Source organism: Myotis davidii, unplaced genomic scaffold, assembly GCF_000327345.1.
Source record: "Myotis davidii unplaced genomic scaffold, ASM32734v1 scaffold132, whole genome shotgun sequence".
NCBI lineage: Eukaryota > Metazoa > Chordata > Mammalia > Chiroptera > Vespertilionidae > Myotis > Myotis davidii.
The window spans coordinates 3673221-3685724 of NW_006285258.1; the positions used below are offsets into that span (position 1 = coordinate 3673221).

A 12504-nucleotide genomic window follows, 5' to 3' on the forward strand; every position below is an offset into this window, starting at 1 on the left:
AGCTAAGAGTCTGACCATTCAACCGGTCACTATGACGTGCACTGACCACCAGGGGGCAGACACTCAATGCAGGAGCTGCTGAGCTGCAGTGACTTAGCAGTGGTGGTTCTCGGGTGATGCACCCTGAAACCAGAGAGGAGGGAGCCCGATTCCTTGTGGGGCCACACAATTCCGCCTTTGACCGTGGGTTATGTTGTCGCTGGGGCACTGTCGGCCCCAAATCTGGTTTACTGCACACTTGTATTTGCATTCCACACTCTGTATGATAACAACTTTGCAGAGTGCCCTCTTGCACTCCGGGACCCCGTAGGGGATGTTGGAGAGCTGGTTTCAGCCCAATCCCTGCAGGCCACAGTGAGGGATCCCACCTGCCGGAGAGATCCCACTCACTCGGCAGACGCTGGGGAGGGACCACAGGAGGTTGGCTCCAGGGCGTGTCTGGCCCTTCTTGCCCAGTCCCACCCCACTGGCCACCTTCTAATTAATTTCCTTTCAATGTGCATGAATCCATGCACTGGGTCACTAGTAAGAATTAGAAAATGAAAAGGTGAAGGTATAATTTGAGTAGATTATATCTTCTACCAGTATTTTTATTCTTTAGTTTGTTTTCAAATTCTGAGGATTGTGCATTCTGTGTTTTTATTGTTAGTTTGTTTTAATTTCTTAGGATTAATTGGTATCAGTCAGAGGTGGGATGAAATACTATAGTTTAAAAGAATTTGTAACAGATTTTTACTCTTGAATACAAACTTTTATTATTTAACTAGAGGCCCAGTGCATGAAATTTGTGCACGGGGGGGCTGGGTCCCTCAGCCTGGCCTGCACCCTCTCCAGTCTGAGACCACTGGCTCCTAACCGCTAGCCTGCCTGCCAACATGATTGTCCCTAACTGCCTCTGCCTGCTGGCCTGATTGCCCCCTAACTGCTCCCCTGCCGGCCTGTTTGCCCCCTAACTGCTCCCCTCTGCCGGCCTGATCACCCTCTAACTTCTCTCCTCTGCCAGCCTGATCGCCCCTAACCACCTCTGCCTTGGCCTCTGCCACCGTGGCTTTGTCCAGAAGGTCATCCAGAAGATGTCTGGTCTAATTAGCATATTATCCTTTTATTAGTATAGATAAGAGTTTAGTAAGTTGGGTACATATAAGATAATATATAAAAGTGAATCACATTTAAGTGTGCCACCAACAAACAAATTTTAAGAAAAGATGCTATTTATAATAGCAATAAAAATATTATTTCTTGCAATGAACCTTATATAATGTGTATCAGACATTTATGCAGGAAACTATAACGTTATTATAGGACATTGTATTAAAAATATCTAAATATTAGGTTCATTCAGGATAATTTGATATTGCAAATGTTATTTGTCCCTAAGGTAGCCTGTAGATTCAATGCAGTTCCAATCAAACTTTCAAAAGAAATTTTTGGGGAACTTTCAAACTAATCTATCTAATAAAGAGGGAATATGCTAATTGACCCTCACGCCGTTGCAAAGATGGCAGCGCCCACAGCCAATAAGGAGGGGATATGCTAATTGACTGCCCCGCCCTCAAAGGTGGCAGCGCCCACAGCCACAAAATGGTGGTGCCCAGTCCCCTCAGCCCCGCTGGGATGGCAGGTGCACGGCAAGGCAGGTCCCGCCCCACATGCCTGCCTTTGGAGTCCCTAAGTCTCCTCAGCCCCCCAGCTGCCTAGGGCCGGCCTGAGGCACAGGCAAGCCTCAGATGGTGGCTGTCCAAATGCCCAGCCGCCCAGGGCCACTCAAGACTCAGGTAACCTGGGTAGGTCGAGGCTTGCGCTGCCGGCAATGGCAGCAGCAGAAGTGTCATGGGGGGTTGCCTTTCCCTGATCACTTGGTGACCTCCCGCCCTGAGGGCTCCCAGACTGTGAGAGGGGGTAGGCTGGACTTAGGGACCCTACCCCCCTCCAGTGCATGAATTTTTATGCAGCAGGCCTCTAGTCTACACTAATAAAAGACAAAGATGCTAATTGACCATACCTTGGCTATGCCCAAGCCAAACCAACCAGACAATCAGAGTGACTATATGCAAATTAACCCAACCAAGATGGCAGCCGGCAGCCACGGAGCTGGAGCAAGCAGGAGGCTTGGTTGCCTGGGCGATGGAGGAAGCCAAGCTTCCCGCTCCGGCTATGGCCTCCACTCATGGCAACAAGTTTCAATTATAGAAGACAAATAAATGCCAGATACCTGCTTCCAGCCAGCCTCCACTGGGAGCTGGGGTGGTGTAGCTGTCCCCTTGTGGTCAGTGCGCTTCCACAGGGGGAACTCTGCTCAGCCACAAGCCAGGCTGACGGCTGCCAGTACAGCGGTGGTGATGGGAGCCTCTCCTGCCTCCTCAGCAGCGCTAAGAATGTCCAACTGCACCTTAGGCCTGCTCCCCGCTGGCAAGTGGACATTCCCTGAGGGCTCCGGGGCTGCCAGAGGGATGTCTGACTGCCAGCTTAGGCCCAATCCCCTGGGGAGCAGGCCTAAGCCTGCAGGTGGTCATCCCCCAAGGGGTCCCAGACTGCGAGAGGGCACAGGCTGGGCTGAGGGACCCCCGAGTGCACAAATTTTTGTGCATTGGGCCTCTAGTAAATATATAATAGACTAAGCGACTGGTCACTATGACATGCACTGACCACCAGGGGGTAGACTCTTAATGCAGGAGCTTCCCTCTGGTGGTCAGTACACTCCCACAGCCAACCTCCTGTGGCCAGCCAACCTCCCGCGGTTCCTACCCCCAGCTGGCCAACCTCCCACGATCCCTTCCCCCAGCCAGCCAATCTTTTGTGGTCCCTTCCCCTGCTGGCCAGCCTCCCATTGTACCTCCCCCATTGGGACTGGGTGAGATGGCCCAGATCATTGGCCAGGCACAGGACTCCACCAGTGCACGAATTTGTGCACCAGATCTCTAGTTATAAAATAAAGGAGTACTGGTCTGCACACTCCACATTGGGGATCAAGCCCACAACCCCGGCATGTGCTCTTACTGGGAATCAAACCATGACCTAGTTTGTAGGTCACTGCTCAACCACTGAATTGGGCGAGATACTTTCATATGTACACATGAATTCATTTGTCTAAGAATGTTGATAGCAGTATTAATCATAGCAAGCCCCCAAACAGCCCAAGTGTCCCATCAGTGGTACAGACGGTAAGTACATTATAGTATAGTCTTACACAGTGACATTAATGAATTACAGTCACATCCATCAGAATCTCAAAACCAATGTTGAGGGTATGGTGGGGTGGGTAGCAAGTCCGAGAAACATGGGGAGTATGATTTTATTTTTATAAAGTTAAAATTGTAAAATTACATGGTTTATGTTTTAGGAATACAGAAATTTGTGGTATTTTTTAAAGGGAGGAAATAACAAACACAGAATTTAGAATAAAGGGCAGCCTCTGAGGGAGGAAGAGGATGCAGTGGTGGAGGGGGCATGCAGTTGACCTCAAAGGATTGGGTGATGTTCTCTTTGTTAAATGGGTAATGGGGGGATGGTTTTATTCTCTTCATAATAAACATGTTATAAACCAACTTGTCAGGAATATCTTACGTTTTTATAATCTTCCAAAAAAGGTTTTACCATTTACAAAATTAGATGTCTTTATTTTCTTACAACCTTAGTGATAATTTAACAATTTATCAACTAGGTCCTCACAACAAATTGTTACACTTTTCTTGCCTTGTAGATTTCCCGTCAGATATCGCTAACAAGTCTCTCTCAGAGAGCTCTGCCCCGATACTCTGGAAGTCCAAAGGCAGGAGGAGAAGAGCATCCCACCCTACTGCTGAATCTTCTAGTGAGCAGGGAGCTAGTGAAGCTGACATTGACAGTGATAGTGGCTACTGCAGTCCCAAACACAGCAACAACCAGCCCACTTCAGGGGCTTTACGAAATCCTGATTCTAGCACCATGAATGTATGTGACATTGCTTTGATCTCTTTATCAGTCATCTATGTCAGTATTACTCTTATGTCTTCTGCTAAAGCTTAAGTACCTGCTTTCATTAACAATCCTATAGTAATAAGATGGTTATAAACATTTTGTATATTTTGTTATTAATATGAAAAATATTCTTTTATGGATGAGTATTTTTTCAGAGATTGTAATAAGCATCCTTCACACTAGACTAGATTCGGAATCATTTTGTAAGAAATGTGGTATTGATTTTGAGCAGAAAATAATTGTCTCCTTTTTGTTTCTATTTTTAGCATGTGGAATCATCTATATGTACAGGTACTTATTTTTCTGCATAGTGTTTTTGCTATAATTTCTTCTTTGTCTATGTCAAAGTTTTGCTTTTAAGCATTAACCTTGCTGATGTGCAAAAATTAGAAATCTTTCAAAGTGATTCACATTAAATACAAAGTACAGTCTTGCTGATAAAACTGAGAATGTGCCAGCCAGAGGTATTCTGCAGATGACACTTATATTACTGGGAACTGGAATACCACTTAAAATTTATGGAAAATTTTCCACTATTATATTTACAGTGACCAAATTTCAGTACATAAAGTTAAGGAGCAATTTAGCTTTTGACATCTGCTGTAATTAAATCATATTTTAAATCTTATTTGTTACAGGTAGTGTAAATTGGTCCAGTGTAACTTGCCAGGCAACTCAGAAAAAACCTTGGATGGAAAAAAATCAGACATTTTCTAGAGGTGGAAGGCAGACTGAACAAAGAAATTCACAGGTAATTTAAATTAGGTCGGACAAATTTGATTAGTGTCAGATGAATTATTTTAAGTGGTATAATGATTTTGAAGGTCAGTGTCCTTAATTTTTAAAGATGTATATTAAATTACTTAAAAGTAAAATATATCTCTAAGCTTAAAATGGTTTAGCCAGTAAAATGATTCAAGTAATGAAACAAAATGGCAAAATGTTGAAAGTAGGTGGTGTGTATGCATGAGCATATATTGTACCATTCTCTACTTTTCTGTGTTTAAGAAATATTTTTTGCTATTTCATACTTTTAAAATAGAATACTGTTCAATCCTGCTTCACCTGCTGACTTAGCCATATAAATATTTTAAAGAATTTCAGTGCCTTAAATAGTGATCCTTTAAACTTCAGGCAGAACTGCAGCCTTGTCCATGTGACTTTGCCTGATTATAGACACCATATGCCACACTCTGCTTGTGCGCTGCCATAGTGATGAATGCCTCTTCCGAATGCAGCCATACTGGGCAGCTTCCTGATCCTGGGGAGTGGGATCTAGCTGCAGTAGGGTGGAGCAAGTTATATTCTGCCACAAACTTCCAATACTGTCTTCCTGCATTGGTTGTCTATGAAATCAGGGACTGTATATTGGTCAGTATTTTTCCTTTTTAATTTTTAGATAGACTTTTTGTTTTCCTTAAATCTAGTCAAGGAATTAAGGTTATATGAATAGATCTGTGGATGAACTGAAATAAGAGTAAGTTACCACCAGATCAAGTGGACCAAATACTTGCCTGTTTTTGTCTCCCTAAAATGAAGTACTTCAGATGTTCCTAACTTTAATTAGGGTGTTAGGAAAACAAGCAGAATAATTCCCTCTTCCCTCTGGTTGTTGCAAAAATGAGTTGTTATTGTTTGTGGCAGGCTTGTGAAGCAGTCTAGCTTTATTTGATTAAAAACAAAAGCTTGCCAGGGTTCTTGTCCCAGCATCAAGAAGGGTTCAGGAATCTGGAGAAGGAATGCATAGATGACATAGGAATCCAGAGACTAATAAAGAGTCCGTAGACAAAATATAATTTTGAAAGGCACTGCGGGGGTCAGAGGAGCTTAGCTAAAGGAGCTAAGTTCTAAAGTCTTAAGTCTAAGGCCTTAGGTTCTCCCCGACCCCAGGACCCCATGCTTTTTATTAACACAGCTTGTCCTGAGGCAAGGCAGAGATAAACACTTCAAAGGGTCAGGGTTTGGTACAGAGTCCATTGTCAGAATGGGGGAATTAGCCTACGGCTGTTCAGGTATTTGGCCAGTTGGAGGTGATAACATGAAGATTGAGATGCCTTTTAGCTGTCTGGCAGCCACAGTCAATTTAATGTATCCTATTCAGGTTTGGGGAAATGCCTTCAGCCATTCCCAACAGGTGACTACATGTGTGACTCAACCCTGTTGAGTCCCCAAGTCTCATCAACCTTTTGATGAAACTCTTGAAATTATGACATGCTGGATTGGTCCCGGCAAAGCTAAAACAAGAATTATTTAAATAAATTAGATAAACAAAATCTGTACAATGTTTAGTCAAGTACTGAAACTTTATATTTAAAGTGTATCTGCTAGACCTGCCAATCTTGCAGCCTCAATACCTACTCAGTACAGTTTGGTATCAGTAGCCCACTGGAGTGGAAATCCTATACTAATAAAAAACAAACATGCAAATGGACCATGCTTTTGCTACACCTTAAGCCACGCCCACCAGCCAATCAGAGCAACTATATGCAAATTACCCCGCCAAGATGGCGGCCAGCAGCCATGGAGCTGGAGCGAGCAGGAGGCTTGCTTGCTCCAGTGATGGAGGAAGCCAAGGTTCCCTGCCTGCCGCAGCCTGGCTCTGAGCTCCACTGAAAGCAACAAAGTTTCAATTATAGAAGGTAAATAAATCCCAGAATAAAAAAAGAAAAAGAGAAGCTGGGAGCTTATGTCACCAGGGTGCTTGGCCAGCCTGGAAATGACCCTGAGTCCCTCACCCAGAGTGGCCAGGCACCCCAGTGGGGACCCCCTACCCTAAAAGGGGTGTGGCCAGCCTGAAAACAGCCATCAGCCCCTCACCCAGGCTGGCCAAACCTCCATGGGGTGAGGGACCCCACTGGGGTGGACATCCTCTGAGGAGTCCCACATTGCAAGAGGGCATAGGCTGGGCTGAGGGACCCCCCCACCCCAGGTGCACAAATTTTTGTGCACCGGGCCTCTAGTAATACTGATATGGAAAAATATTTTCTCTCTACCTCAAAACTGGTGAGAAATGGAAAAAGAACAACAAAAAAGAAAATTATGAAAATACGTATGGTTTGTTAAGTTTTATTTTGTATCTCTTCATTCCAAAAGGACTAGAAATAGATGTGGAACAAAGTGTTTTCTTTTCTACTTCTGATGCTTTTGTCATACTTTTCTTAAGCATGTTACTTGTTTAATTTTTGACATGCAAATTCTTTTTTTTTCCTTTTAAGTCAAAATATTTTCCCCTTGTGCAATCTCTGATTATTTTTAGGCTTAAAATGTCTTTCAGAAATCAAATATTCACTTGTATTTTCTGCTACTTTTCAATAGACTAATGTTTCAAGACTTTTAAAAATCTGAGATTAAGTTTGGTGAATGGTACCATGTATTGATGTAGATTTTCAAAGTATTTAATCAATTGTCCTAACATTGTAATCCATCCTATTCTCTGATTTGCACTGTTCTTTTAATCATTTGCTAATTTCTTACGTTTTTTTTTTCTTTTTTTAAATTTATTTTTTATCTTCATTAGTGAAAGTATTACAGATGTCCACTTTTTTCTCCATTGTCCCCTTCTAGCCCGCACCCAGCCCCCTACCCCAGACTTTCACCACACTATTGTTTGTGTCCATGGGTTATGCATATACGCATACAAGTTCTTTGGTTAATCTCTTTCCACCCATCCACACATTCTCCTCTGCCTTCCCTCTGTCTGTTCTGTGCTTCTGTGTCTCTGAGTAATTTCTTATGCCTTAAGTGCTATCTCTGGGCTTTTTGTTTCATGTATCAGAAATCTGCACCTGCATCATGGCATGCTATTTTAACTATTGTATCATGCGATGATTTTTAATATTTTTTTTTTAGATTTTTATTCTTTATTTAAATACGAGAGGCCTGGTGCACGAAATTCATGCATGGGTAGGGTCCCTAGACCTGGCCAGCCATCAGGGTTGGTTGGGGCCTCCCAGATGCCAGTTGGGGCCTTCCCCGGCTGCCTGCTGGTGCCTTCCTTCATTCTGTGCTGCCCCCTGGTGGTCAGCACACATCATAGCAAGCAATCAAACTCCTGGTTTCCCTGTCGAACTCCCACGGGAACACTTTGCATGTTAGTCTTTTATATATATAGGCCAGAGGCCCAATGCACAAAAATTCATGCAAGACTAGGCCTTCCTGGCCGGGGAGGCTTGGGTGCAGAGGGAGGGGGGTAAGAGATCAACCAAAGGACTTGTATGCATGCATATAAGCATAACCAATGGACATAAGACACTGGGGGATAGGGGAGGCTAGGGGACTATCAAGGGCGGGGGGGAAAAATGGACACATATATAATACCCTTTGTAATACTTTAAGCAATTAAAAAAAAGAGGGAAAAAAAAGAGTAGGCCTTCCTTTCCCCGGCTGCCAGCCCCAGCTTCCCTCTGGCACCCAGGACCTGGGCTTCCCTCCTCCTGCCGCTGGCAGGCACCCGGGACCCGGGTGGCTTCCCTCTGGCCCCGGCTGTGTCCGGTCTAATTAGCATATTACCCTTTTATTATCATAGATAGATGTTTTTATTGATTTTTTTAGAGAGGAAGGGAGAGGGATAGGGTAATAGAAACATTGATGAAACATTGATTGGCTGTCTCCCGCACGCCCTCTACTGGGAATGGAGCCTGCAATCCAGGCATATGCCCTGACCAGGAATCAAACTGGGAACCTCTTGGTTCATGGATTTATGCTCAACCACTGAGCCACACTGGCTGAATGATTTTTAATATTTTCACTAGTGTTTTAACATTTGAAAAGGCAGGCTCTTTCTATACTCTGTTAAAGCTTTAACTTTAAATGATGGACAGAATCTATAAACTTAATTTTTCAAAACTGGTTTTATTTTGTGAATAGGTTGAAAAATAAAAGAGTTGAAAAAAGTTATACAAAATCTCATTTTTACCAGTCTCCCTATCTTCTGCTCTTCCCTATATCTGTCCCCTATATCAAAAGATGAAAAAGGGTGTACAATGAAATCTCACTTTCACTCTTGTCTCCCCTTAGCTTCTCCACTTCACTGGGTCGGTCCCCTATGTCTGTTCCACTTTGATTAGGATCTTGTATATTTTCCCAGAGTTTCTTCTTGTAATTACAAGTAAATACAAGGATGTATCTTATGTTTTACCCAATGTGTTCTGTGTTCTGCTTTCATCACTTAGCAATATATGTGGAGCAATATATAATGGAAATATTTCCATATTATATTTAGGGCTTCTACACTTCTATCTTTTAACAATTCCTAGTATTGTATTGATATATCTTTATTAATTTCTGTGTTCTGTCGATGGACATTTGAATTGTTTGAAAACTGTTGCTGTTTAGAATGCTACAGTGTCATTTAGAAGTATGTGTGTATAGTAGTAGAATAAATTCCTAGATAAGGGACTGCTGGGTGAAAAGGTAAAGTCATCTCTGTTATTTGGTAAATATCACCATATTATACCACTTTATAATTTCAACAGTAATGTGGAGAGTGCATATTTCTATATAGCCTAAGGAATTACATGCTTTCAGGGTTTTAGATTTTTGCCACTTAGGTTAAAATGTGTATTAAAGTAGTTCAGCATCTTTCTAATGTTTAAAGGGCATTTGTATTTTTCTGTAAATTTGGTCATATTCTTTGCCTGTTTTGTATCTTGATCTCTTTTTTGTACATTTTAAAATCATTTTGACCAAGTTCTTATCAAATATTTACATTTCTAGGAGCCTTAGTCTGTAATACCAGTTGCAGATATTTTACTGGGTTTTAATTTTTGACTTTGCTCATTATTATTGTTATGCATAAATTTTGTGTTTTAAATAGTATTAAGAAGTTTATTTTTATAAGGATATTTATTATATCCTTGACTCTGTTGTAGTTTTTAAAATGGCTTCTGGGTTTTTAAAATCATAGTTTAAAAAGCCTTGTCCCTACTCCAGGGTTTTAAAGGAATTTTCCTCTTTTCCTCCAGGGTGTTTATGCTCTTGTGTGTTTCTCTTTACATTTAAATCTTTATTCCATTTGAAGTTTGTCTTGTTGGATGGTGTGAGATATATATACTACTTTGTATTTTTCACATGGCTACCCAAATCTCCCAGTACCATTTATTGAAAAATGCATCCCTTTCCCTGACCAGTGTGGCTCAGTTGGTTGGGTGTGGTACTGCACACCGAAAGGTTGCCAGTTAGATTTCCAGTCAGGCCGCGTGCCTGGTTTGCAGGCTCGATCCCTATTGGAGCTGGGACGGTGCAGGAGGTAGCTGATCGATGTTTTGCTTTCACATACATGTTTCTCTCCTCCCTTCCTCTCTCTAAAAATCAATTAAAAATATTTTTTAAAAAATATTTTTGCTTTATTGTTTTTATTGATTTTTGGAGAGAAAGGCGGGGAGGGGGAGAGAGGGAGGGAGCGAGGGATTAAGGGAGGGAGGGAGGGAGGGAGAGAGAGAGCGAGAGAGAGAGAGAGAAAGAAACATAAACATTTATGTGAGAGCAAAACATCAATAGGCTGCCTCCTTCACGCCCCTCTACTCCCAGGATTAAGCTTCTAACCAGGGCACATGCCCTGACTGGTGATCGAACTGGCATCCTTTTGCTGCATGGGATGATGCCCAACCAATTGCGCCACACTGGCCAGGACGATAAATATTCAAAAAGAAAAGAAAAGTACATCTCTTTACTGATTTGAGCTAACCACCTTTATCACCTATTAAATTAATTCCTTTGTATATTGAAATCTATTTCTGGACCTTCTGTTGTTTTGTTCCATTGGTCATTAATCTATCAACTTATAGAGAATGAATTACCTTTATGTCATAGCATTTTTCAATGCAAAAAGCAGTATATCTTCCTATTTTTGAGTCATTTTTTGTGTTCTTCAGAATCATTGTATAGTTTTCTGAAAATGTATTTGTACATATTCCTCATTACGTCAGTTTCTAATATATTTTTTCTTTTTTTGGTTACATATGTGGAGTATGAAAACTTAAATCTTTTTATATTATTTTTGTGTTAGTCATTTAAGAATCTCAGTATATATTTGAGGCTGTGATCTTTGTTTTGTTCTGTTGTGTATCCCTACTTCCCTATCAATAAAACTCTTTTTCTTAGAAGAACTGGAAAAGAAAAGAGGTTATTTATTCCAGGAGGTAATTGTTTGAGTCTCATAAACTTTGTTGGGACCATTAGTTTGGTGGTTTTAATTTAATCCTGGAGCTTTATGTCTCCAAGTATAAAATCAAGTTGCATTTGTTTTTGAGAGAGAGAGAGAGAGAGAGAGACTGTACCAAAAAAAATGAAGAGTTGTACTCACGAATTATTCTCTTTTTCTTTATCCCTAACTTGGAGCTTAATTATTAGTACTAATTTCAGTGTTGATTTATGTGAATTAAATTTTTTTTAGTACCTAGACATTATAAATTGCATTTGTTTTACCACCCTGTATGAGCCTCTTTTCATGAATCAATTTTTAAAATATTTTTTATGAAAATTTCTAAAAGGCAAAGTTTGAATAATTTTACAGATAACATTCAATATAGATACCAGCTATATGTTATCTAAAATTTTACTAACATTTGCTTCATCCCATATGTATTCCTCTCTCCATGTTCACGAGCCTGTTTTAAAATGAGGTTAATATTTAAAACCAAGAAATTCTTGGGTATCTTGGAAATTATCTAGTTTCTTAACAGGTACTTACAGGTTATAGAAAGTAGCCCAGTAATCATCATGCATATTCTAAGGAAGAATTAAATTTGCTATGTGACTCTTTTCCTGGCCTATAGTTCTGCATATAGCCTACTTCCCAAAAGAATGTAAAAATTCTATTTCTTAATAGCAAGTTTTTTTCAACCAGTTGTTTAAGCATGGAGTTGCCAGTGGTTCCAGGTCTTTGTGTGCATATTTTAGTCTATATTAGAGGCCGAGTACATGAAATTCATGTACTTGGGGTTAGTGGGTTGGGGGGGGCGGGTCCATCAGCCTGACCTGCACCCTTTCGCAGTCCAGGAGCTCTGGGGGGATGTCCAGCTGATGGCTTAGGCCCGCTCCCCAGTTGGACATCATTAGTACTGCGGAGGCGGGAGAGGCGCCCGCCACCGCCACTGCACTCGCCAACCGTGAGCCCGGCTTCTGGCTAAGCGGCACTCCCCCTATGGCAGCGGTTCTCAACCTGTGGGTGGCGACCCCTTTGGGGGTCGAACGACCCTTTCACAGGGGTCACCTAAGACCATGAGAAAACACATATATAATTACATATTTTTGTGATTAATCACTATGCTTTAATTATGTTTAATTTGTAACAATGAAATTGGGGGTCACCACAACATGAGGAACTGTATTAAAGGGTCGCAGCATTAGGAAGATTGAGAACCACTGCCTATGACAGTGATGGCAAACCTTTTGAGCTCGGCATGTCAACGTTTTGAATAAACCCTAAATTAACTCTGGTGCCATGTCACATATAGAAATTTTTTGATATTTGCAACCATAGTAAAACAAAGATGTATATTTTTGATATTTATTTTATATATTTAAATGACACTTAACAAAGAAAAG

The 12504-nt window shown here is 41.4% G+C and overlaps 1 protein-coding gene across 3 annotated transcripts in view; it reads left to right on the forward strand.

The window, feature by feature from the left end:
• Positions 1–12504, forward strand: part of SECISBP2L (SECIS binding protein 2-like) — a 53544-nt gene that overhangs the window by 9640 nt on the left and 31400 nt on the right. For all 3 annotated transcript variants that reach the window (XM_015558949.1, XM_006756027.2, XM_015558950.1), the window contains exons 5-7: positions 3701–3930; positions 4224–4248; positions 4596–4708. In XM_015558949.1, the coding sequence (XP_015414435.1) occupies positions 3701–3930; positions 4224–4248; positions 4596–4708 (368 nt within the window). The remainder of the gene's footprint in view (positions 1–3700; positions 3931–4223; positions 4249–4595; positions 4709–12504) is intronic.